This window comes from Trypanosoma brucei, chromosome 5 (genome assembly GCF_000210295.1).
Source record: "Trypanosoma brucei gambiense DAL972 chromosome 5, complete sequence".
NCBI lineage: Eukaryota > Euglenozoa > Kinetoplastea > Trypanosomatida > Trypanosomatidae > Trypanosoma > Trypanosoma brucei.
This window is the reverse complement of record NC_026738.1, coordinates 666,266-690,971: the sequence shown is the minus strand read 5'-3', so window position 1 is coordinate 690,971 and position 24,706 is coordinate 666,266. Positions and strand designations below refer to the sequence as shown.

General features: G+C 48.1%; 6 protein-coding genes across 6 annotated transcripts; 1 reads left to right on the top strand and 5 right to left on the bottom strand.

Annotated features, from left to right (window-relative positions):
* Positions 1-569: 569 nt before the first annotated feature.
* TbgDal_V3320 (hypothetical protein, conserved) lies at positions 570-2,072 on the bottom strand (the record flags this gene model as incomplete). Its single annotated transcript, XM_011775179.1, has 1 exon — positions 570-2,072. The coding sequence occupies one exon, from the start codon at positions 2,070-2,072 to the stop codon at positions 570-572; it is 1,503 nt and encodes a 500-aa protein (XP_011773481.1).
* A 909-nt stretch (positions 2,073-2,981) lies between these two features.
* Positions 2,982-4,619, bottom strand: TbgDal_V3310 (hypothetical protein, conserved; the record flags this gene model as incomplete). Its single annotated transcript, XM_011775178.1, has 1 exon — positions 2,982-4,619. One exon carries the CDS (start codon positions 4,617-4,619, stop codon positions 2,982-2,984), a length of 1,638 nt encoding a protein of 545 aa, XP_011773480.1.
* A 566-nt stretch (positions 4,620-5,185) lies between these two features.
* TbgDal_V3300 (hypothetical protein, conserved) lies at positions 5,186-18,442 on the bottom strand (the record flags this gene model as incomplete). Its single annotated transcript, XM_011775177.1, has 1 exon — positions 5,186-18,442. The coding sequence occupies one exon, from the start codon at positions 18,440-18,442 to the stop codon at positions 5,186-5,188; it is 13,257 nt and encodes a 4,418-aa protein (XP_011773479.1).
* A 704-nt stretch (positions 18,443-19,146) lies between these two features.
* On the top strand, positions 19,147-19,485 carry TbgDal_V3290 (hypothetical protein, unlikely; the record flags this gene model as incomplete). Its single annotated transcript, XM_011775176.1, has 1 exon — positions 19,147-19,485. One exon carries the CDS (start codon positions 19,147-19,149, stop codon positions 19,483-19,485), a length of 339 nt encoding a protein of 112 aa, XP_011773478.1.
* A 1,735-nt stretch (positions 19,486-21,220) lies between these two features.
* TbgDal_V3280 (hypothetical protein, conserved) lies at positions 21,221-23,431 on the bottom strand (the record flags this gene model as incomplete). The annotated part of the gene is made up of 1 exon (XM_011775175.1): positions 21,221-23,431. One exon carries the CDS (start codon positions 23,429-23,431, stop codon positions 21,221-21,223), a length of 2,211 nt encoding a protein of 736 aa, XP_011773477.1.
* An 831-nt stretch (positions 23,432-24,262) lies between these two features.
* TbgDal_V3270 (hypothetical protein, unlikely) lies at positions 24,263-24,607 on the bottom strand (the record flags this gene model as incomplete). Its single annotated transcript, XM_011775174.1, has 1 exon — positions 24,263-24,607. The coding sequence occupies one exon, from the start codon at positions 24,605-24,607 to the stop codon at positions 24,263-24,265; it is 345 nt and encodes a 114-aa protein (XP_011773476.1).
* Positions 24,608-24,706: the final 99 nt, after the last annotated feature.

Sequence of the window (24,706 nt, the reverse complement as noted above, 5' to 3'; positions counted from 1 at the left end):
CAATAGAGAATTAAAAAGAAAGGATTCAAGAAAACATAAAGGAAGGGTTACAGCCATCCACTAGTGTCCACACGTACACAAAAAAAATATATAATAATAATAATAACTATTATCATTATTTTAACAATGACACGAACAAAAAAAAAAAAGATGCTTTGCCACCTAGGAGGAAGTACACGGAATCAAAAGAATAAATGGCACCGAAAACGGCGTGGAATACAGTTTTGTAAAAATATGTACACACGAAAAAGAAAAATAAGATGGAAGGAAAATAATGAGCAAGTTTCTGCAACCGGCACTGTAGAAATAAAATGTAGACGCCAACAAAACTTATAAGAAGAGAAAGTCGAGGTTGCCAAAGTCCAAATAAACGCGACCAATTGAATTTCGTCAGTAACATCATTTGCCTTCTCAACCTCGCTACCTTATTTTTGCTGCCTCCACACACACACACACAAGAACAACAGCAGAAAAAAAAAACAGAATATAATGGAATTTGCACTAATTTCGTATTTTGGATTTTCACTCCTCAACTCACCACAATCGTGTACATGAGGAGGCGGGAGAGCCTAATCTTCAGAAGCCATATGTTTGATGGAGGCACTAAGCGCCTCCAACTGGTGACACAACCCCTCACCACCCATCCACCGCCCTTCGTCGTCCTTCTCCTTCAAGAACGCATCGGTAAGCTCAGCGAATTCCCAGAAAGCATCAAGTGGCCTTACGGTTCCCATGCCAAAGCGGCCCTCCTCGATACTGATGGCGGGACACACGATCTGCGCTACGTCACGCGAAACGAGCGGTACTGTTGTGTTCAGCTCCTTCCTTTCCATTAAGTAAAGTGCGCGAAGAACCCCAATTTTTTCCTGCCGCTTCCGGCTTTCGCTCTGGTTGCTCTTGTATATTGCGGACCAAAACCTTGGCGCGGACGCTCGTTCATAGTTGTGGAAGACAAATGAATCTCCCGGGCAGTAACTGTCCCACCCATTTGTCCAGAGTCGTGCAGTGTACAGCATTTCCTCCCCCTCAAATAAGTAGGGGAGATAGGGGTCAAATGGTACATCCTTCACAAACTGAGCATCACCAAAGATATAGCCTGCAGCCACAAGTGATTGAAGAAGTGGACGCTGTCTTTTCAAAATCCATCGAGCCCCAAGCTTTGGGATGTTGGTGGGAGGAATGACGGCCTTGCACATGGCCATCACATGAGTGTAATTAACTTCCTTGTCTGGATTCTGCGGAGTGTAGCCGTTAGGGTAATGCGACAAAACTCCCCGAGTTGGCATAAGCCGAGCGTGTTTAATCATCTTCTCGTCCCACTCCAAAAGCGCTCTGATGTGACTGTCAATGACCATATAATAGTCCTGATCTACGTAAAAAAGGCTAGTGATGTACCGTGCGTAGGTGGGGCCCCGTGCATCATCCGGATCACCGAAACGCGTGACGACCTGACAGTTGCGCAAAAGCTCTTTGCCTTGCGGTAACGGACTAGGTCGCGAAATTTTGGGTTTGAGGAAACATGTGAGAACGTCGTTCTCACGTCTTGCGTGTAGTAGCGGAGTTGTCGGAGGTGGTCGGAACTCATCTGATGTCGCCTCATCAAATGCACGGGGCACAACGTCACGCCAACGAATATTAAAATCACGCTGACTTCCAACGAACCCTAAAAGTGTAGGAGAGTTAGTACAGCCGCTTTCACTCCCAAATCGCTCCTCGCTGATACCAACAAACACGCGATGTGGATTTTTTGCCGCACTTAAAAGACGGTCCAGCGTTGTCACGCACTCGTTATCACGAAATGAAGCAAGTGAAACAAAAATGGTAGCAGTATCGGCTGCAACATTGGAAGACGGAAGCTCGCCTGAGGAAAACGACACAATTCCCCGCGATATGGAACTTCCCTCCGAAGTCCCAGTAGAAAAAAAGCTGGGAGTGCTAAGAAGGAAGCAACTGGACAACAACATAACGGACGTGAAGAAAAATAAGAGGGAAAATAGAAATAAAAAGACCTTATGACGGCGCGACACGAAATGACCGACAAATATAGCCGCAAATTTTCCCCCTCTTTCCATACCTGAATAATGAGGTCCTTAACAGCGTTGTGCTAGTGAACTGTAACTTCCTAGTAGTTTTATTTTCATGTCATTTAGACAAGATATATATAAAAATATATATATTGAACGCAAGAGGTGATCGCAGGGTTAGAAGGAAAAAATATGTCTAGCGCCATTTTCAAGAAAACAGGCACCCATGCAAACAAATAGGAAAATACGATAAACAGCCTGCAAAGAGCTACACAAACAGGGAAAATGGAGGAGTAGGTGATTTGACACATTTTCGTGGGAGGAGAAAGAACTTGGGTAGAATGGGAAAAAATACAAATGGAAATCAGTGTACGAATCGATCAAGTTTCACTGTTTTCAATCGCAGGGTCCCTGCGTCCAAAGGTGTCCTAAGCTTAAAATTCATCACGGGGTGTCGACAACATGTTGTGCCACGCGGCACTTGAGGCAAGAACCGGTGCCACCGCAACGCTTCAGGTACAGAAGGGACAAAAAAAATAAGAGAAAGGAAAGGTTAGTCAGTGTACGAATCGATCAAGTTTCACTGTTTTCAATCGCAGGGTCCCTGCGTCCAAAGGTGTCCTAAGCTTATAATTCATCACATCAAACCGTTAGCTGCAGCAAAAAGCATCGTATGTGCTGAGGTAGGCAGCCGTTCAAAGGGGGGAAAAAGGAGCGAAGGTCATTTCGGTGAAGCTAAGTGGAGCCTAAACATCAATAAAGAGAACAAATGAGGAAATTCTAGTGTCACGCCGTGAAAATAACAACACACAACTAATGCCCCAGCTTACAAAACCGGGAATGGAGCACGTTGCACTAAAAATAGTGACAACCGCGAAGTTGCATTAACCGAGAGGGGAAACAGTTAATCATGTCGACAACGTCAACCAGACCAAATCAAACATCATATGCAATAAATCACCTCATAAACTTTCTCCGCCACCATCCTGGTGATGTTCCTTGCACGAACTGAAGAAACGTAGTGCTATCCTCAAACAATCCCGTATCCCGACCTAACTCACCAATAAGCACGACAGGAAAGTCCGGTTCTAACTGCAACGAAACCATTGGATTCCCACCGAGTGAAAACGGGAGCAGGAGCGCGATGCTTCTCATGCTGCTGTTTACGTACGGTTCTGACAACATCGGAGTTAATATGAAGTCGACGTCACGAAACTGTTCCTCTGTTGCCCTCACAACACTGTCACGCGTTCGCAGTGCACGATGGTAGTCGAGACTGGTCAGCGCTCTACCATTAAAAATTGCAGACACTAGTTCTTCCGGAAGTTCCTCCAGTACGCCCGCTTTTCCGGACGTGGATGATGATGATGATAAGCACGGATCTCTTCCGTCCGAATGAGCGTTCCAGAAGAAGAGGCGATCGAAGGCTTGTGAAAGCTCGTAAAGACCGATTGTTTGTGTTGCCTGCACTACCTCCTCCAGGTCAATGTCAATAGTGAGTGGAATGACCTCCAAAACTTCATTCTTTCGCATAGAATTGCGTGTGGAAACAAGCCGAAGAATGCGGCGGCGGAACTCGTCAGCCGACAAGAGTCGCTCATGGCAAAGGGCATCAATCCAATCCGCGGGATAACCGACAGAAAGTTCAATGTGTGGTCCAATCAATTCCTCCTCCCCACTTGTTGGCCGACTCCCTCGTAAACTTGAATACCCATCACTAATCGAACGTTTGAACCTTCCTACACTGGCATATCCATAACGGTTCGCGCTCGAGTCATTTGGAGGGGAGGGCACCGGGCGCCTCCGTTTCGTGGATCCGGTGGCCTTATTGCTATCGGTGACGGCATTCCCGTCATTCCCATCGGTGGTATCACCGCTCTGAGTGTCAAAGAATGAGGCTGGTTGAATGGCTGACGTAAATACTTCCCACAAATAAAATATATCATCGAGAGTCCCCGCGGTTATACCGAAGGACATGGACGGAACCGAGAGTCGATAACCCTCCGCAAATGTCGCAAACGACTGCGCTGTGGGTTTAAATGAAGCAATAGGATGATGTAAGGGGGATGTCAGGGCTGCAGGCCCCATAAGCGAGGAACTGATGGCGTAGTTACACGCATTCCGAGAAACGGCCACGGCAGCAGGGTTGTCAGAAACAATCAGACTTGCCTCATCGATTGTCAGCGGTGTCCGACACGCCAACTTTCCGACAAACTGGGCACCATGGCGGCGAAGCCAGGAGACGAAAGGAAATTCTGTTTGTGGCATCTGCTGCAGTAGCTGTGACTGAGTCCCGTACCGCGTGCAAAACTCTCGCACGTCAAGCGTATCCGACACACCAATCGCGACACCACTTAGCATACAATCAGGAGAGAAACCGCGCTGCAGGTTGCTGCTGCTTGCTACCTCCACAAAGCAAGGTTCCTGGTGCTGCAGCTTCTGTGCAGCCGGGTCCCGCCTTGCACGAGCAGCAGCGAGGCCACTTGCAGTAAGGGCATCAGCGCGTTCCCGCATCTCATTAACGAGTTGCCGCTGTTGTGATGTCTTATGCCGCAGACGCTCCACAGCCTTGCGCACGCATAGTCCCTCCAACATCGAAAGGTATTGTGGCCCTCGAGTTTACCCTTCACTCTGTTTGCTGGTATATGTACGCAAAATGAGTAGGTGTAATACAAAATGCGATTTTGATGCTTTTTTTTTTCTTGCTAATCTCACTCAACAAGACAAGGACACACGCATCCAACAATTGAATACTAAACTAATTCAAAGTGAATAACAATATCCTGAAGAAAAAAGGAAACGCTAAAAATAACTTGAAGTCTAAAATACAAAGAGTACATGCTTAGCACCTATGCTCACAAGCGAAGCGTATCAAGAGTTCAGTGAGAGGAAGTGTACAAAAAAAAAAAAGCACGCTCTACTGTGTCAACTTTTCCTGGTGTGCTCTATGCAACTGGAGAAGTGTTACATCGGTAAAAGGGGTGTGAGATCGCCTCGTGAATTTTTATTTGGAAGTGAGGGGTGAAAGGTGGGGAAATTCGAAAATAAAAAAAAGGACACGCCAGCTAAAAAAAGAATGACACATAAAGAATGAGCAACGACTCCGCACTCCGCCCACAGTGGCAATGCGGAGATCAAAATACGGACAACCAGCAGCAACTTCACCACTGCGGTGCCCAACTACGCCATCGATGTGGAACATCTGTAGTTCCTATAAGATTTTTGTTATTTACAGCAGCATTAATCAGTTGAACCACGCGGCTCTCAACAGTTTGTGCGGTGATTGCCACATTCGCATTATGTGGGTGAGCGTTACAACTTTTATCAGGCTGCAGCATACGTTTTTCTTCGACTTCGGTATCACTCGTTGCATGTTGCAGGGGCCCAGTGGCCTTTAAATCTTCACGAGCCCTCTCACAGCGGAGGGTGTCAACTGAGTCTTTGAAACTTTTACTCTGTAGTCCAGAAAAAGCCTCGACAGCTGGTTCTCTACGCATCGGCAACAAATCATCGCTAAGTTTCACGAAGATAGAAGCGCAATCAAAAAGCTTGGGTAAATCCAAGTTAAGTGAACGTTGCTGTGCGGCTTTCTTCACTGAAATCCCCGAAATGAGTCCCGATACCGCGGCGGACGATGATTTTCTCCTCAACGGTGCCCCATCGACGGTGACACCTTGTCCTTTATTCGCCACCACCCAACTCTCCATCGCATGCGGAAATGGTTCATGCACTTCACACCTCACTGTCTTCTCGTGCGCAGTGATGACATCCTGTGTTGAATGCAATGGGGGTTGTGAGTTTGTGGACTCTGGCGTATTACGTGGGGAACCGTCTCGCAACGTCCCCCCGGTAAACGCCGAGTGCAGTGACGCCCCCGAGGCATCTGCTATAGAAAATGTGTTCACTCGCACCTCCCCTGGACGATGTGAAACACAAGTGGGTACTTGGTTGTTCGATCCCTTCGGTGATAACCCCGCATATGGAGATAACCCCAAACTTCCTGGTATAGAATCCACATCTGTGCTCCCCCTTCCGTGCTCACTTGTGGGCCGCCTCCCCGACTCGGCGTTAAAACCTCGTGTGCTCTCAGGAAACTGTTCTTGCTGGAGGGGAACGTGGCGGCAGGCGAACCCCCTCAGGTCTTCAAGACCATATTTGACGATCCCGACGAGGTCTGTCTGATACCGAAGCATAGAAAACAGGCACTGCGTCGCGGTACTGAGAAAAACACCGAAGGGGCACTTCAGGGGCAAGACAGCGAGCAGAGACCCTGTCAGGCGGAAGATCGTAGGATCCGTGCATGGAAAGGGGGAACTGCCTGGTGTCACATCCACATCTTCTTCATCTGCTTTTCGTCCCGTTTCTGTCGTTGCCGGTTCTCCGCCGTTAAGCGATTGGCTGTGCTGAAAGGCCACGGAGTGTCTTGATTGACGACGTCTCTGCAACGCATGACCACCCAAGCAGTGCGTTGCAACATGTCCTGTTGCTGTATCCACAAAAAACGTGGTGGACTCACGATCTGTTACGTCCAACAAGTACTCGATCATGCTACACTCTGCCAGCTCACCTGTAAAGGTTTGAACGATATTTAACCATTTACCTGCATCGGTTGATGCCGTGTAAAGTGAAAGCTGAAGTGCATCAGTATACAGTGGTGCCTCGTGTCGTAAAATTATCAGCCGCACTTCGGTCAGTAGTGATTCATCTAGCTGTGTCCAGTTTGTATTAGGGCATTTGCATTGTGTTGATGACACGGAAAAGGTTTCACCAGCAGCCACAGGATCACCCTCACTTCCCTTACTCACCTGGGTACCACTTTCTGTTGGCGATGGTCCTGACTCAGGCTTCGTTCCACGCCTATTACATGAACAACGAGGAAGGAGTTTCACCAACTCGCTATACAAAGCCCCCATCTGCGCCGCAGGTCTGGGCAGTTGAGTCGCCGAAGATGCAACTTCCAGATTCTTTTCAATGAATGAGCAGAGTGGTTGAATACTCCCATAGTCAAAAGCATTCGCCAAACGTTGTTCATACTGCGTTGAAAGCCCTCTTTTCTTGCTGCGATGCCGCCGATGATGTGGTGGGGAAGCTGCACGCATCTCAGCCTTGGCCACGGGACTACACCTCGGTGAGCCGTCACTTCCGCCACCAAAAACTCTACTCTGACACCCGTGATGATCATCCCGCCGTCCGTCGAGGGCCGAATTACTGAACAAATGTTTCTTGTACTCATTAAGAATATGAAAGAGTGACAACGGTTGGCGTCCCATGAATGCAGTACACTTAGCCTGCAGCGACGGCGGCAATTTCATCTGCCAGTTGGAGGAAGTGACGGCAACGTTAGGTAATTGGGTGATGAAATCCTTCAATCCTAGTGGCAACACCAAAGGCCTGCGGAGATACCGAACGGGTAAGTGACCTAGTAAACAGCTGATCACACATTCCATCGCCGCAATTGGGGGCACATAGTTGGAGGGTTCCTGGACACCGGGAAACTGACGTTGGTCTGCAGTAAAACGGACAAAATGGTTCGCTACCGGTACAGGGGTGCTTGATTCACAGGGCTGGGAGAAAAAAGAATTCACATCGGAGAAAAGAGCTGAGGGACAGTTCAACCCTTTTGCATTTCGACGTAAATCGCACGGACTTGCGTGGAACGGCTGTGTGATAGGTACTGCTCCCCCACTGGTTTTACCTCCACAGTCTGTAGAAGAACCTCCCGTGAGAATAAATCGGTGAAAGCGTGGCATTGTTCCATCAGACAGCAGAAGCACGAATACTTCTTCCTGTGTTCCCTCCGCGGACGGACAACACATTTGACGGCGTACTTGTTGAATACGTTGCAACTCGACACTGGTACTACACACCCCAGAAACCAATGCTGCCCTAGCCGCACCAGTCGATCCAGCTTTGACTGCTTCGCAGAATTTGCCAGTCGTTTCCCCTGTCAAACACATCATGGCCATGTAGCGCTGGAGGTTCCACAGAGGTACAGGCAAGGCGCAACCGCCAAGAACGAGGGTTGTCCCTTTGCCGCCCATCACGAATTCGCAGAACTGCAATGTTTGATCAATAACCGTTCTATGCTCTTCACTTACAGTCCCCAGATTAGAAAGAATGTCAGTGAAGTGACCAAACCTTTGCGACCTTTCTTCCTGTGGTTCCTGCGTAGCCGTCCGTTTAACGGTGTCCTCCGCCAGAAGCTGTTCTTCCGCGGGGACTTGCGAGCAAGGTACCGACGGCGCAGCGGTTGAAATACACGAAGGGGACCGCAGACCACAAGGGTTACTGTGCTCGTGACTTAGTTCCCTTTCTGTTTTGCACCCATCAGAGTAGTTGTGGTCAAGAGAAACCAACTGATACACACACTGGTACAGCATAACCCGTGAATGCGAACACATATCACGCACCACGCTACGCAGCTCATCGTATCGCGCGGCGGCGTTTATCAAGAACGGTAATGCACATCCCCAGTGCAGATGCATTCCAGGCGAGAAATCCAAATTCGAGAAACCCATGCCCTCAGACCATGGCTTGCTGTCCTCCAGCACCTCATTGACTGAATCAGCACAACTACTCCTCGGTGCTTGGTGAAAGTCGCCACCGATGTAATCATCATCGCATTTTTTCGAGGCTTCAGCTGCCGTAGGGGACGTGCTTCCGACGTTATTCAAACACTTAACATGCGCTTCATCGCTCAAAATATCGCTTAACATCATCGCCAGATGTAACGACTTCAAAAGGAGGTGAACAACCGGTAGTGCGGTGCGAGAGTGACGCAGGCGACGCACAGAAGTGCTCTGATATGGACCAACTCCGGAGATTGAACTGAATGTTTGAGTGTTCCAAATCGTAACAGCCTTCTGCAGTGCACTGATCGCTTCCTTCGACCGTATGCAGAAATTGCTGAGCGTCTTGGACTCGCGCGTACAAACCCACTCCTTGTATATGGCCATGCATACATCAAACAGCAGCAACCCCAACTCGCGCCAAACAGAGGCCGTTGCTTCATGTGTGCTAACAATTTCCTCGATACGATAGTACTCACGAACGATTTCAGCATCACTCCTAGGGCAGTCGATAGTGCACTCTACTCGTCCGGTGGCTCCATTACTGCACAATGGGCTCCTGAGCTTAGACGAACCATTGTCTTCAGATTGTGAAGATATAACGTTTACACTCTCTACGGGTTCCGCCGCAAAACCGTTTGAAGCGCCTATTGCGCTACCGGAAGAAAAACAGTGTCTTTGTCGCCGTTTAGCACGAACCATCTTGCGCTGACACAACAAGAGAAGCAACATTGACTCACTGCGTTCTTGGCCGATGGCACCTGTGTATGCACAGCGTAAACATGAACTCGGATCCTCTGCAGCCAACTGCACAGGAGTGGGTTGGCTTCCGGTGAACATATCAATATCGATGGACATCTCCAAAGCAATTTGATGTGACAAACTCTCAAGATCTTGCGGGTCACACAGGTGTTGCAGTCCGATACGGTACTTTTCCAACATTAAACTACTTCTGTATTCGCGATATCCTTCCCGATCAGCATCATCGATAGGAGGGGTAAGAAAATGTTCAATCGCTTGTACAGCACGTCGTGGTTTGCCCTCTTCGGCAATGCGTTCACACAATATCAGAATATTTTGCAGTTGCCATTCCGGAGGACCGAGGGTGCTTCGGAGGGCTATTATCTCAAACCGCTGAAGAATAGTGCTGTGTTCAGGAAGAAGACGACCAGCAATGTTCTGTAGGCGACGCATCGTGGCCTCCGTATAAGCCATACATCTTTTCCCCTGGCTGTAGTGTTGCTCGTGACCGGCATGCGTTCCAGTGTAAGAGGGTGAATAGTCAGCCCTCCCCTCTCCACACAGTTCGGGCGAAGCACAAACGGAATTGCCCACTGAATGGGAAGTGCCTATGCCAGGAAGGGGTCCACTGCCGGCTGGAAAATCACTGCTAGCACCTCCTGTGGTTCTCTTAAGCTCTATGGCGTTGATGCCTTCCTCGAGGTCCGATATTTCCTGAAACATAACACTCAGTTCAATTTTGAGTCGCGCATTTTCAGTGTAGAATACGGTGTATGAATCCCTTAAAGCGGCACGTAAAGGGGCTAGCACACCTTTCGCCTCACCATAGCACTTCGATTTAACCAACGCGGCGGCACGAGATATTTCCATCTGCTTATAAAAAGGGAAGCTTCTATATGGCTGTGTGAACTGGGAGTTGCCTTCACCGTCTGGGAGAAAGTCGCTGTAGCTCAGTTCCTTCACAACATCCCATCGAGAAAGCGATTTAGCCGCTGACACCACAAAATTTGCAATGTGAGCCTCTGTCGGACACTCAGATGTGGGCCACATCGTGCGAAGCAAAGACCGCTCTATTTCATGGAAACGTTTGTTAACTGCTCTCTCGTCAGCTCGCCGTAGAAGTCGGATACCCCTCACGACCTTCCAGAGATTTAAAATACTCTCAAAATCATACACCCGCATGTAGCAGCGCATCGCTCCTACTACATCGTTTGAAGAAATTTTGACTGGTAACTCTCTCCCCAAACTTGTTGGGCAACTATGACCTCCAACAGCCTCTTCAGAGTGAACGTCATCCAGTCCATCGCAAATTAAGCGGAGGTACTGACCCAACGCTACCTCTGGCCACGCAAACTCCAACACCACTGGTGGAGGCATACGTTTCTTCACCTTCGTGTTCTCTTCTCGTCTCCAACTGCTAGGGTCTGTTGCAACTGGGCAAACACCACATAGCATTGGAAAGAGCCCAAAAACGCTTGTGGCGTCATCGGCCACCTCCCACGGAAAAGGTGAGTTATGATCACTTTCTCCAGGCACGCCATCTGCAGCGCACACTGGAGTATCCCAGCAGTGTTCTTCCTGTTTTTCTCCGTTGCAGTTTCTCATCAACTTACGGATGGCGTTGCGAAAGCCGGGTTGGTTGCACAAAATATTAGTACGAAATGGATAGTTTAAATCTTCTAGAGCTCTGTACAACCTTGCTGCGGCCTCCCAGGAAAATTCAGATAGTAATTTCTCCTCAGCGCACACAAGCACGAGAGGGGCGTCAAGCGCTTTTTCGGCGAGTGCGGCGACAAGATCCAAGGTGACAAATTCTTCGGCGACAGTTTTCGCCAATGAGGGAGAAAGTAAGGCCTCTCGAGTCAACCGCACGTTGTATGCAAGCTGGGCCAGTGCCCCTGCTATCGTATGGGGAATATAATCGTGTGCATATGCGAAGTCACGGAGCAGCTCTAGCCACCGCACCATTCTTTTGCAATCGCATGCAACCAGATGGGAAAGGAAGGCAACTGGAAGAATATCGGAGGAAAATATACTGAAATGCCGTCTCAGCAGAGAAGTGCAGCTACTTACACATGCGTGGTCGCTGCACTCCACTAGGATAACGCAGAACAGCTCAAACCAAGGTCGCCACTCATTGTTGGAGAGGTTTTCGTGCAATTTGAAAAAGCGCTGCTCCTCTATATCACCATCCATATTTTCATTATCGTAATCCCGCCCAATGTCCAGAGAAACATTATCTGCTAGCGCTTGAACTTCTGATGATGGAGCCCGCCCGCTTAAGTTCACTACGCCACCACCAACACTGAATGGTGATTCACAGACTTGTGACAACCGTTTTCTTCCAACGCTCCTCAACTCTTCATTTTCAGACAAACTGGAAGCAACTCTTGCTAGCAAGCGGTCCCCAGAAACAAATGCCACAGGGGATATGTTGCTTGCAGGCGTGACATGCGTGGTGCACCCAACCCCAGGCCCTGACTCTCTGCCAGCAAAAACGGTAATATCTCTAACTGACGATACATTTTGTGTTGGATACGGCGATGACAATAGAGAAGACCGCATGCTTGATGGAAAGTTTGTAGAACCCATTGGAATGGGGGCGGACTTCCGCGGTATGTCTCCGTCGAAGCATGTATGTTTTACCAACTGATGCATGCTGCTCCATGCTCTCTCAAATTTTGTGGGAGTCGCCGTTTTTTCGCAAGATGGTGTCATACCTATCGTTTCCCCACGTAACTCCGTCTCTGCCGCGAAACCGTCAGAACGCAACGGTGAATTTAGAGGTGGTTTCTGCTGGCTACCATGAAGAAGAGAAACACGGGAAGTTGGAGACGAGACAGCCCTAAAGAACTCTTTTATCCGCTCACTTGGTTGAAAGCGCTCTTCGATATATTCGCCGACAACTAACTCATACGACACAGCCGGTAACCTGCAACGGCCACACACCAGGAACACGCATGCGAGGAGATCCATTTCCACTTGTGCCTCCCACGAGGTGGTCACTTCATCGAATGGAAAACGGTAAGTGATGCTTGTGTTCTTGTTCACAATTTCCTCCACTACCAAGCGAGACAACGGAGATTGATTAAACCATGTTTTAGGTGGTTCTTGGTGCCCGTAAGGCAAGCTCCCCAAAGTTATTTTAGGTGTCTCCTGTATCTTCGGGGTGTCACCAGCGGGTACCAACAAGATGTTTCTCCGTGTCGATTCTTCTTCTGAGCATCTGGTAGAAGGCTGGTTGGTCACTCCATGGGCGGCTTTTGCGTAGATTCGAAGTAGCAGCAGTGCCGTCTCGACCACGAACATAGAAATTGCTGTCAGGTCAAAATTTTCAAGTAGGTCCACCAAGGCTTGTACAATGCCCCTTATAACTTCAACACTAAGTCCCGTAGGAATGGTAACGTTCGATGTGTGACCCTCTACAGTCTCCTCACCCACCATGAGTGGCTCCGATATGCCGCCCGCACGCCTCAATATTTGTGAAAACATGAGGCATGCGTAATGAACCGTCGACCCATCGGCAATGGGAAGCAATGCCAGAACGGCTTGGAGGACAACACCTATAACTGAACCCGGTACATAAGACCTTGCTATAGTGTCTTGTGGTGATGGATCGAAGTCATTAGGAATCTGCTGCGGGACTCCTTGCTTTTGATTACGTCTCTGTCTCTGCATAGTCGCGGAGGCTGTAGCTGATGTCGCCATTTCAACGTGGTGCATTAGCTTTCCCAACAGTAGCAAAACAAACCATTCACAGTGCTCTTGAACCAAATCTGGAGATGCCTCGCAAAGGCCGATCAGAAGCTTGCAACAACTTGGAAGTGTGTAAATTGAAGACATTAGGTGCTCACTCAGGAAGACAACAAGAAGCTCAAACATCGGAGCAATAGTTCGTCCCGCCGGCTTTACTAGTTCAACGATACTTTCTGTGACATATACACGGAGGGGAGCATCCTCATCTGTGCGTTCCAGCAAGCCTGCAAGAACACTCAATAGTGGAGGAAGGTACAGTTGCAACTTTGAAGGTGCGTCGGAGCTGCGCAGGACCACCACTGCTGCCTGCAGGCAGGCTTGCAGTTCCTCGTCAGTAAAGGCAATAATATCGTCAAGTGCATCGGAAAGGGTTCGGAGCAACACACGCAACATAACGTCAGGCCACAAATAATCGGTGAGTTGCGAACTGCGCCCACTTTTTGCCTCATTACCATAAAAAGGAGCTTCTGGTCGAGCCGCCCTGAGAAACATCGCGTAGCCCGGGGTTGGTCGAATGGATAGCTGGTACGTGCTAGCGAAAGTTCCAAAATTTCCACGACTTCCGCTGAGTGTAGCAAGGGTAAGAAGAGGGGTACTCTGTGGATCGTCAAACTTACGGTCAGTGCAAATGGCACTAATTGTCCCCAGGAGCTTAACCACCGAGAGGGAAAGCTCAGTGTCAATAGGTGGCCTACGGTAGAGAAGTGAGTAAAGGCTCTCAACAGTAAGTTTCAAATCATCCCTTTGATCGAAAGGATTTCCAATGACAACATATTGTATGAGCTTCTGCAAAGTGCCAATAGCCACGTGTAGTCTATTGGTATCATTGTCACGCAGCAGTAACTGCTGCGAAAGTGGCCTAAGTAAAACCTCAAATTTTGGCCATTCCACCCGAGTGGTTTCGTCCATGAGGAAAGAAACAATATGAAGAACGGTAATGACAGTTCCGCGTTCCAGCATATCGTGGGGTACAAGCACTTGCTGCAAGAGTTGTAGCATAGTATCGATGTAAATTGGAATGAAGTTTGGTACCGACTGCACAAGTTCGAAAAGAAGCATCATCTCATCGGCACTATACTTCACGACATTACTGGTGCTGTTAGAGGTAAATGCGTTCGTAGGGGTATCTGCGTTGACTCTATGGCTCTGACTGCTACCATAAGAAAGCTCACAGTTACCGCGAGCTCCCGCCCACTCATCCCCTTTTTGAGCAACCTTTGATTTTTTCACCGAGCTGGTCATTGTGCTGTGGAAATCTTGGATCACTAGCGAAAATACTTTTCGCAGCCGTGGGTACACAACCATAGGAATGTAGTGTCCAAGTCGTCGTAGTATCCTTACTGCCTGCAATCGATTAGGTGGGTACTCATCGTTGAGGGCTGAGAAAATTAGGTCAACTATCTCCTTGTGGGTGTAAAGAAACTGATCCGTCTCCTTGGTAAGACTATTGAGTGCCGAGTGACGTATGGTTTCATCGGGGTCACACAACGCAACCACAACGAGGCGATGCAACACTTCGCGCAAAATATTGTTATGGGACCGCCCTGTGTGGCGCTCGCACGTGAAGGTTGCGTCATGGTTTGACGGCTCAAGCGGTGAGCACTCTAGCACTCGGTCAAGATTAAGGTTGTTTTCATCCTCACTGTTGGTGTCGCCATCGTCACCGAAACCACGACGGACGTTCCCTACGTCGCACAAATTAACGTTATCAAACGCATGTGCAAGGAAGGGGTACGCTCGGGTCTCGGAGGTGATAATCCCGTTTCTCTCGCTCCTGTTTAGTGTCGGATTGCACGGAGCGCAGAGAGACCCGATTTCCAAGTCTCCATCCCACAGGCACTTCACGGCGCACGCTGCCACCTGCTCCACTTCACCATCCAGCGCATCACTCAGTGGTGAACCGCCCACTCTCTCGGCTCTTGAAAGGAAACAATCCGACAGTAGCAGACGTACACATGATTGCACGCACGCACGCCTGAGGACGGTGTTCTGATGATGTAAATATGGAGCACACACCTCAAGGAAAAATAGAGCGGTGCCCTCCCACTCCATGCATACAGTGTGAAGCACACGAAAGCAAACAATCTTCCTCCTGGTGTTGGATGCGCTCTTCAGGGGGAAATCGGTGCAGACGGACTCCCTCTCCATATCGCTTACCGCCGTGTCCCTGGCGCCCCGCACGATCACCGGCCCATTATCGTTCAATACTTCAGCAATACGCTGCAACAAAGCGAGGCAGCAATGAAGCCGCATTTCTCTGTAAACACCACAAATTTTTGCGGTAGCCCCCAGTGTATGTGTGCTGAATGGCATTGAAGTAGCGATACCAGTGAGTCGCTCTACGATGGGTTGCAACCGGTCACGACTTGATACGGGAAAGTTGTGTACCAGTAAAGCGAGAACTGCACTGGCGGCGGGACAGTAAGCTGGTGTTGCGTGCTGAAGAGCGTAGAAAAGCATCGGGTAAATATGGCTTACAAACGTAACCTCAAACAGTTGCGGATACTCCACTGCAATAGCTGAAAGAAAAAGAGACAAGTTGACGAGAGACAGTGTGTACATGTCTTTCTCACTGGTCCCAACTGTGTCTCCAGCAACACTGCCGACTCCACCACCAACTGTGGAGTTACCAAAAGCGGCAGATGCAGGAAGGGCTACGTGTAGAACACACGCCTCCTGCTGCTGTTTACCAGCCGCAGCCTTCCTATGCGCCACCTTAGCCCTTCTTAAAAGCATGTCTAAAGCTCCACGAATTTCACCCTCCTTCAGAGTATGAAGACCATAAAGTGCCAAAACAGCAACCAGTCGCTCGACATGCCATAAAGAGCTTGATTTATCCTGTCGTTCACGCGCTAAGCATTTGAGCAGAAGTGGTTGCACTGGGAATAACCTCCACAACACCAATTCTTTGACCTTTCTGGTATCATCAGGGACCGCTGGTGCAGAGCCCTGCCCTTCCTGACTCCGAGAAGGATAACCGAGCGATCGCCGATCCCCAGTATTTGGCGCCGCGTGATATTTTCCCCCTTTTGGTGGTGACCGCCCTAGTGAAGTTTCGTCAAGGTGCTCCATCACGGCTGCAATCGACAAAGTGGTTTTGGCACCGCCAGCAGTGTCATACAAAGGGCTGCTACCGGCAAGACTGGTTGATCTCCTGCATGAATCGGTTTCCTCGCTACTCTCAGACGAACACGGAGGACCTCCCTGTGCTTCACTGACAGACACGGTTTCGCCTCCGTTAGCACCTCGTAGACCTGTGGCCACACCAGGTTGTGTATCTTCTGCACCAACTAAGGGAGGAATTTCAAGGAAGGCAGCACAGGAACGCAGGGCACTCACGAACGCTCCAATCACGAGGGTGCTAGCATGCAAGTTGGTATCCGCGTTATGAGACGGGGCGATCGTTGCCAACCGGTTCTTAAAGCGCTTATTGGCCGGATCAACTTGTTTAATATACCCGCACAAAAATGGTTCGTCATTAGCAGGAGGGGATAACCGCGGTACAAAACAACGCCCCTCTACATTCCCCAGTTCACCCTTCGCGACAACAACAGCCTCTTCTGCAGCCGGCCTCAGCAAGTCCCCTCCACTACTACCGCTTTCCGTGGCAACTAAAGTCGCACCACCGTCACCAGATGATGAATTCCAGTTCAAACAATATTGACGGGCTATCGTGCACCCAAAAAAAGGGATACTCGGGAGTGTAATTGTACATGAGGTGCCCTCTCGACAACATTGTCCAGTACCGACAGATTCAGTGCCAACAACAGCCCTCGGAGTACAAGCGGTTTCACCCACTAAAAGGGGTGCTTCCAACTGTTTTAACGAAGTGCCTAACGGTGTTGCACGCTGTGACTTATGGGCGGCACCTTTGGTGACTGGTGCAGTACGTGGAGAAGATAAAGGTGCCTTTTGGTGGTCACCGGGTGATAGTACAAGTAAAGCAGCTCGGTCCAACAACTCGCGCATACAAGAATAACTTCCCCGTACGATATCCAGAATAAACAAGCTTCGCAGCGCCACTGCCGCCAACTCGCGCACGTGTGGCTGGTGAGTGCTCATCAATGATTTCCATATCACGAGCAAGAGCCGATCTCTTTCGTCACGCAGTAAAGTACGATATAGCAAGTAAGGCCACTGCGCTATGTGGTGGATCATAATAAACCCACTAACTTGGCCCGCAGGCACACTCACATCACTTATAAAAGTGCATGCCAGTCGCAACATCTCGGTCGCAATTTTCAAGTATACCGTGGAGCTTGCCCCTATTGCGTGAAGTTGCGCCCACGCTTCCATTGCTAGAGTTGCCGTTGATGGGTGAACAGTCGGCAAACATGCGTGGATGTGATTAAATAAAAGAGTAACCCTCTCGTTCCTACTACAAAACCGCCACGTGGCCACTCGTATAATTATATGCAACACGAGAACTTGGTCACCGCGCTTGCTCAAGCTGCGCAAAAAACTGTTAAGAGAGTTTACAATGGAACTACGATAGTCTGTAAGAGTCGGTGTCGGGGTTGAGGCACAAGCAGGCATGGAACCAGCATTAGTAGAAGTGCCTGCCTCAGTGCTTCCGAACCCAAATGGTGGGCGCTGCATGGACAACGAGGTCGCCGTGACCCACTGCTCGCGATGAAAAGAGTCGTTGCACTTTTCTACTAGTGTGGTGACCGCGTTAAGACCACGTTGGTGCTTTTCGTCCAGCATCTCATACGAAGCGCAAACAACACTCAACGGGGGCTGTGCAAAGTTTGCAAACACATCCATGTCATCACACCACCTCCAGAGGCCATTGTCCGATTGTACCCGCTGCCTTCCCCTATACCTATCTTCACATGAGACCGCGGCTCCCATTTCTTTCTGAGTGCCCTGCCTCCTACGCTTTCCATACCACTTTGCACAAAAAGATTTATCACTAGGATCCGATCCGAATTGCCTTGGGCGTTGCCACGCAACTTCACACCCTGTTGGCACGCCACCTGACGCCGATGTCCGCACTAAACCTGGAACCGCTGGTTCATTTGCGGATACAGCAGGCGTTGTTTCCCATTCCGTTGGTAGGCATTCAAAATAGAGCATGAGAGGGGGAAGAATATGTGCGCTGTCAAGCAACGCTAAAGGTGTTGAAGACTTTCCACAGTCATCTTCGCTAACACCACCGCGCTTCTTATCCGTTTCGGATTCCTGTGAAGAAGTTGGTGGGTATTGACCGCTATTTCCTGCCGCTGCTTCAGCAGAGGTGTGTGTTATCTTACCACCCTTGCTGCTAACGCTGTCTCCTTCCCTCGTACGGTTCTCAGGTTTTACAGGCAGAAAGTATTCTGCTGCAATTGCCTCCAACCGAGCAGCCATCTACCTTTTTTTCTCTTGTTTTCCCTTCTCCCTTTTCCTTTCCTTTTCACTTTTGTTTTTTGTTTTTGTTTTGTTTCCCTCCTTTTTCTCCCCGGAGGGGAGTAAACTATCGATTATTATTCACTTTTTGTTTCACTTTCCTTTCCTTTCCTTTTCGTTTTGTCCCACCACCACCGCCACCTTTCCACCTTCACTCTCCTGCACCGCTGAGGAGGTAACGACAGCGACGTGCTGGATTTTGAACTTTTGATTTGTTTTCTTTTGTTGTTGTTATTGTCCTTCCGTTTGGTTTGAAGTTGCTGTTCGTTTGTATTCCCCCTTCTCTTTCCTTCGACTCGCTCCACCTATTCACCGTGAGTAGTCGGGGAACTGATCCCGGAGGGAAAAACACCAAAAAGACAAGAGAAAAAATAGAAAAGGAAAGACGAGCAAACATTAGAAACAAAATAAAGGGAAATGGAGAGGGGCGCACTTAAGAAATCACAGACTGCAAAAAAAAAAAACAAAAAACAATGGAGAGAAACAGAAAATATTATACGATCCTTTCATAGTCGCGCGAACTGTCTCACCTTTCTATATAACTATATACTTTAAAACCAGTGAAGTTACTGAACAATGGAGAAGCTGGTTAAACGCACTGAGTGTGGAATGACAAAAAAAAACAAAAATAGCACAGGAATAGCAGAATATTAAGTAAAAAAAAAATGGAAAATATTCTACGTGTCAAAAACAACAAAGGCTTCTGCTTTTTTTATTATTATTTCTTTTTAGAGAGAGAAAGGTGGGTGAGTACTATGCATATCTCGCTAGCCTTGATTTCGACTCGTGGTATATCTATTAAGCCCCACAACGCCCGTAAAAACGTAATCGTCCTTGTAAACGGAACTCTTCAGTCCATATTACTCTCTTTTCGAAACATCCCCTCCTCCCTTTTTTTTCTAAAAAAAAAAGTAACTCTCGCACACACCTCCTTGGCTATTGTCACTAGCAAAATGACCGGTACCTTTTTTTTAAAAAAAATAAATAAGAAAAATAAAAACTAAAGACAGTCACGCAAATACCCGGCACGAACCAAGAAACATTAGTTCCTCTATCAAATGAAAACAGTGTCCCCTCTTACCCCCCCCACCAAAAAAAAAAGGTTACCACCTATATACTCATGTATGCATTGAAAGGAAACAAGTAATAGGAGGGGGAAAAAAAACAACAAAAGAGAGAAAGAACATTCATGAAACCATCTCACGTGTAATTTCGTTTGTTTTTTTCGCCCAGGAAACTGACGGCGCGCATCATCCATTCCTGGCATCCCCCGTTGTCTTTTCGTGTATGCCCAACATCTCCTCCAGTGATGTGACCTGCTCAGCGTACCTCATAATATTGCCGTAGTGTTGTTGAATATCCGCATGATGTGTTGCTAACATCCATGAGCAGTGCCGTGAGCATAACAGCGCCCCCACTGTGACACCCGCCGCAAAATATTTGGAGAAGATCGCCACTCGAACGCCACTCATCGTTAACTGATCAATAAAACGTATATTTCTACCTCCTTCACACCTATACACCCCCTTTCTGTTGACTTCAAAGCCGTATCCTTTACAACCTTTTTCGGTTTGGTGTTGTCTTTTCCTCTTTTTTTTATTTTGTTTTGATTTGAGTTTGCTACGCGATTACCGTACGAATATGTCCGCTTACCCTTCTCTCCACCAGCGCTCTTGTGCAAAAGTGGGAAAAAGCGTGACCCGATTTTCTAAGACTGTGGTACCGTCAACGTCAACTGCTAACATGCGTGTGAATATAATTATAAACAAGAATATTTACCGTTCAGAAGAAAGGGGGAAAACAGAAGAAGGGTTCTTTTGAGGTAGAGTTGTACGTGCAGCCAGTGATATAAAACTAAAATATACAAAAAATCAATAAAAGTATTGAAAGGACAGTGATAACTTGAAAACTAAGAAAATGAGTTACGTCCTGCCGCTATGTAAAACAAGAAAAAAGAGAGAAAATATTTCTTCTTTCTTCTTTTCTTCTTTTCTTCTTAAATATCCCTTTCCTCCACTTCTCCCTTCCGTTTTGTATCATTCTTTTAATGTGTACGTATATTAATCCCCAGTTCCTAACTAACTCGGTCTTCGAGCATCCACCCCCTATTAAATATCCCGCGGTCACACACATTAAACGCAAACGCCGCTCGGTGGTGACAACATACTTTAGCAGCGATAACAGTGTGGCGTCCTCCACAAAAAGAAAAAAAGAAGAAGAAGAAACAGGTAAAACAATGTTTATGCATCCCTGCCAGTGTTCCTCAAGATAGGAAGGATCATAAAAGAGAATAAAACAACTCCACAGTTCCCACGTGCCTTATCCCATATGCTCCTCCACAACATTCCTGTTCCTTTTTCAAATTCATATCACACCAACGCTCACACCGCCAAACATCTTCTCCCTTTTTCCTTTCATTTCCTTTTCTTATTTTTTCTTCTCACGTGCAAAAAATAAATTAATAAATAACCTTTCAGTACCTCACTCAAAAAGTACACCCCAGAACTGGGAGTCGAAACACTGTAGAAACAACCACAGAGAGCGGACGCCATCCGTTGGCGGTGCCGACAGTGAGTGAAAAGAACCACAAAAAGCATAACGTTGGTTTCGCACGCGAAGAGAAAAAAAATTAAAAGAAAACTTTTTTAAAAAAATAGGGGAAAACAAAGAATAGCATGAAAACGGTGGGAAGTCGCATACCATTCCAACTGGATTTTTTTTTCTTTGCGTGTGTATAGGTCAAGCGGTTGTCCTCTTCCTTAAGGTGAGGCATATCATACAGGAATGGAAAGGTCGACCAACCTCCACGGCATACCCCTTCAATGCCTCCTCATCATCACACACACCAGCAAATGATGCCAAAGACGCATTTATCGCCCGCGCTGTCTTTTCCATTGCCTTGATGTGTTCGTACAAAGCTCTCCCGCGCGCCCCATCGAGGCCCTTCATCGCTAGCAGATGTTTCAATCGCTCTGCCGCATTAAGCGCCTGCACGCCTGCTTCGTGAGCGTAATGTGAAATTTTCGGTGGATCCCCGTCATTAGTTGAGGAAAAGTTAGGTTTGGCAGACACACAGTAGCCGTATGGCACAAAGGTTGGGCTGCGGATGTGGCCCAAGCATTTCATGCGGTTGTTAAACACTCTCTCCACCGTAGTAAGTGAGTACTTTCCCTGAGTTTTGAAGTCGATAAGCCCCTTGGCCTCCATCACGCATGCGGCACGGAAAAGAGCATCAGTAATCTGCCGACCCGTCTCCAAAATGGCAACACGAAGTGTGTCCACATTCCCTGAGGTACGAGTGCTTAGGGCCAGATTATACAGTGGTACCTTCGTTACCCGGTTTATACGGGTTTCAGGAATTAAAGCGCCATATGGCGGAGATAAATTTAAGAGGTTCTCCACCTGCAGCCGCTGTATAAAATTCATATACCAAAGTGCGGGTACAAGCTCTCCCTGCGTAAAGAGATCAAGTTCAACCGTAAGGGAGAAAATAAGCTCCATCACATGCAAAACATGTTGGTTAGCGTACATTGTAAGTATTGATGTTCGCTTGATAGCTTCGTTCTGCAAGTCCGCAGCCAACCCCGGGGTCTGAGAAAGAAAAATGTTAATGTCAGTGCTGTACGACATTTCCTGCAGTCCCCCTAGTTGGGGCAGCACATTCATAAGCCGGCGGTGGGCAAGACCCCGGTTGCAGAGCATACACTCCATATGAATAAGATATACCTTTTCCATTTCTCTTGCCCAACTACGTACAGCATCTACGGTGTGCTGGCGGAGGAACTCGGTTTGTTGAGGTGTTACTTTGCGGTGGTCCATTCCCTTGTGAAGGCGATACTTCACCACACCCTCGAGTAATTCCTCCTTTCCCTCCATTATTCCAAGATAAAGGGGGGCGCCGTAACTTGTTGACAAGTCTTCAAGAACGCGATGGCTCAAGGAAGGACCATAAAGAAAAGACTCACTTGGATTACTGCGAAATAGTGCGATTACTGCAATTGCTCGCACTGGAAGCAGCGGCTTCTGCGCCCCGATAGACTCGATATATTCCAAGATGGCTTGAATAGACGGTAAACTGAACAAATCTTTGAGTGAAGCCAACTGCTGCAGCGTTGTCGTATACGACTGCACCACCTCACAAAAGGGAGCAACGGGCATTGGTTTTGTTGGAGTGAAACCACTCGCCCAATACGCAACCTCAGTCTCGCGGAAAAAACGGCCATCCTGCACGGGCTCAAAAGTACGCGCATAGTCATCTGAATTCAACAGCTCCTGCGCCGCGCTGCATATACCGCATGCCTCCTCAACAGCCGCTTTTCCCTCAACAACAACAAACAACCGGAGCGCAGAAAGAAAGTCCATGCGCCAACGCAACCGCGTCGCAACGGCAGGTGAGTCTGCCTTGCATGCAGCCTCCTCAAGTTGACAAAGAATCTGCTCATCGGGCACGTTTTCCTCGCTTTCCATTTCCCTTATCCATGGCACAAACTCCTCATCGCTGCGGATCCCAGTCGTCATGACCGCACGCAGCACAATCTCTACGGTCCTCACAACACCTCGGCAATACGCATGCAACACAGGATTCTGCTCCTTTAGTAAATCCATCTTGAAAAAATACGGGAAGGCAAGACAACCCGCAGTAAGGGAAAATCCCTGAAGATATTGTAGTTCCTTAGCAAGAATGAGGTCCATGACGTCCAGTAATTCCTGTCCCTGCAGTGTGGCAGCCGAAGGAATGTCCCCTTTCGCGAGGAGGTCGTTGAGCGAGCGGATTTGAGCATATCCGCATCCTGGGTCCGTCTTGGCATCCATCACCTCTGGAGCACTGAGCATCGCCTCCTTATCGATACCCGCTAATGATTCACATTTCCACGTATTTCCCGTGGAGGAAAGGGCCAATTTAAACTCATCAAGACAATCTGCCCAAGTGTCATCCAACGCGCACAACATCTACGAGTTTCCTCGAACGAATGCCGCAGGTGATGAGAAGTGCCGAGTATAAGCAGCTGACACTACAAGGTAAAAGAGATTGTGGGATCGAGGTTTGGTCTTACCTTCTTTTAAACTCTTACTCCCAATATCAACTGCCAAAGTTCAAATGCCGCTAAGATGTTAAGGGATAAATATTTTTGCCACCGCTTGTTTTGTGAATTGCCCTGGTGTCGTTCCCTCTTTATTTCGATGACACCTCCTTCCCCGCCTGTTGCGGTGCAGTACTAGGATCAAAAATTGCCAACCTCGACATTTTGACGGTGCAAGATAATGAAGGAGTAAAAGGATGTAGTTTGCAACAGAAATCACAGAAAAAAACAAGAAACTAAGCACAACTAGCCACCGTTTCGGTTAATATTTTCGTTGTCGCTACTTTTTTTTGTGTGTGTCCCCTACGTCGAACAGCCCACAGCAGCAAGAACTTCCATGCATACAAGCACCTTCTTCATGCCTCATATAAAATTAAACCAACAACGGGACATATGGCACCTCGAGGTTAAAGAGAGGCTCAGGCTCCATTGATTGTACGCAGGCGTGGATCTGTACAAACGTCGGGAATAAAGGGATTCTCCTACTTCTATATGCATCTCATGCTGCATAACTGGAGTATTTCCACACACACGAGCACATGCACATGCATCACAACCTCCCCCCCCCCCGAGATGTTGGTAGAGCGGAAGGAAATATTAACCGGTTTAATCTGTCCCCCTCCCCCTTCCCCCCGTAAGTGTGCCGCTACGCCTCACGAGACAAGCTCAACGTAAAGCAGCCAAAGAAGAAATAAATATATTAAACTGCTCGCCGCCACATCACCACCCCTTTATAGAATTTCCAGAGTCGCTGGCACCTCTTAAACTGGGTATGAACTGCAGAGGGGGTTCGAAGCGTTTTAAGGACGGGTTGGCCAACATTGATGGATGATTTCATTCCAAATGTGCCTCTGCGCTCAAAAAAAAAAAACACAGTATAAATATTTTTTTTAACGTGGGGATGAGGAGCACTTGAAATCAGCGAGTTGTGGTTATAACTTTCACCAACCATCCTGCACCGACAGCACACAAATCCCCGCAGGTGCATCAACTCAATGAAAAAGTAGTCGGGAGGAGGGGCTCCGAGAGCCACAAAAACAAACATGCGAAAAGGGGAGGAGAAAAAAAAATTAGATACAGCAGGGGCTCCACCCGCGATGTTGGACAGAAGTGGAGCTTCTACTGGAATAAGTGAGAAGCCTGG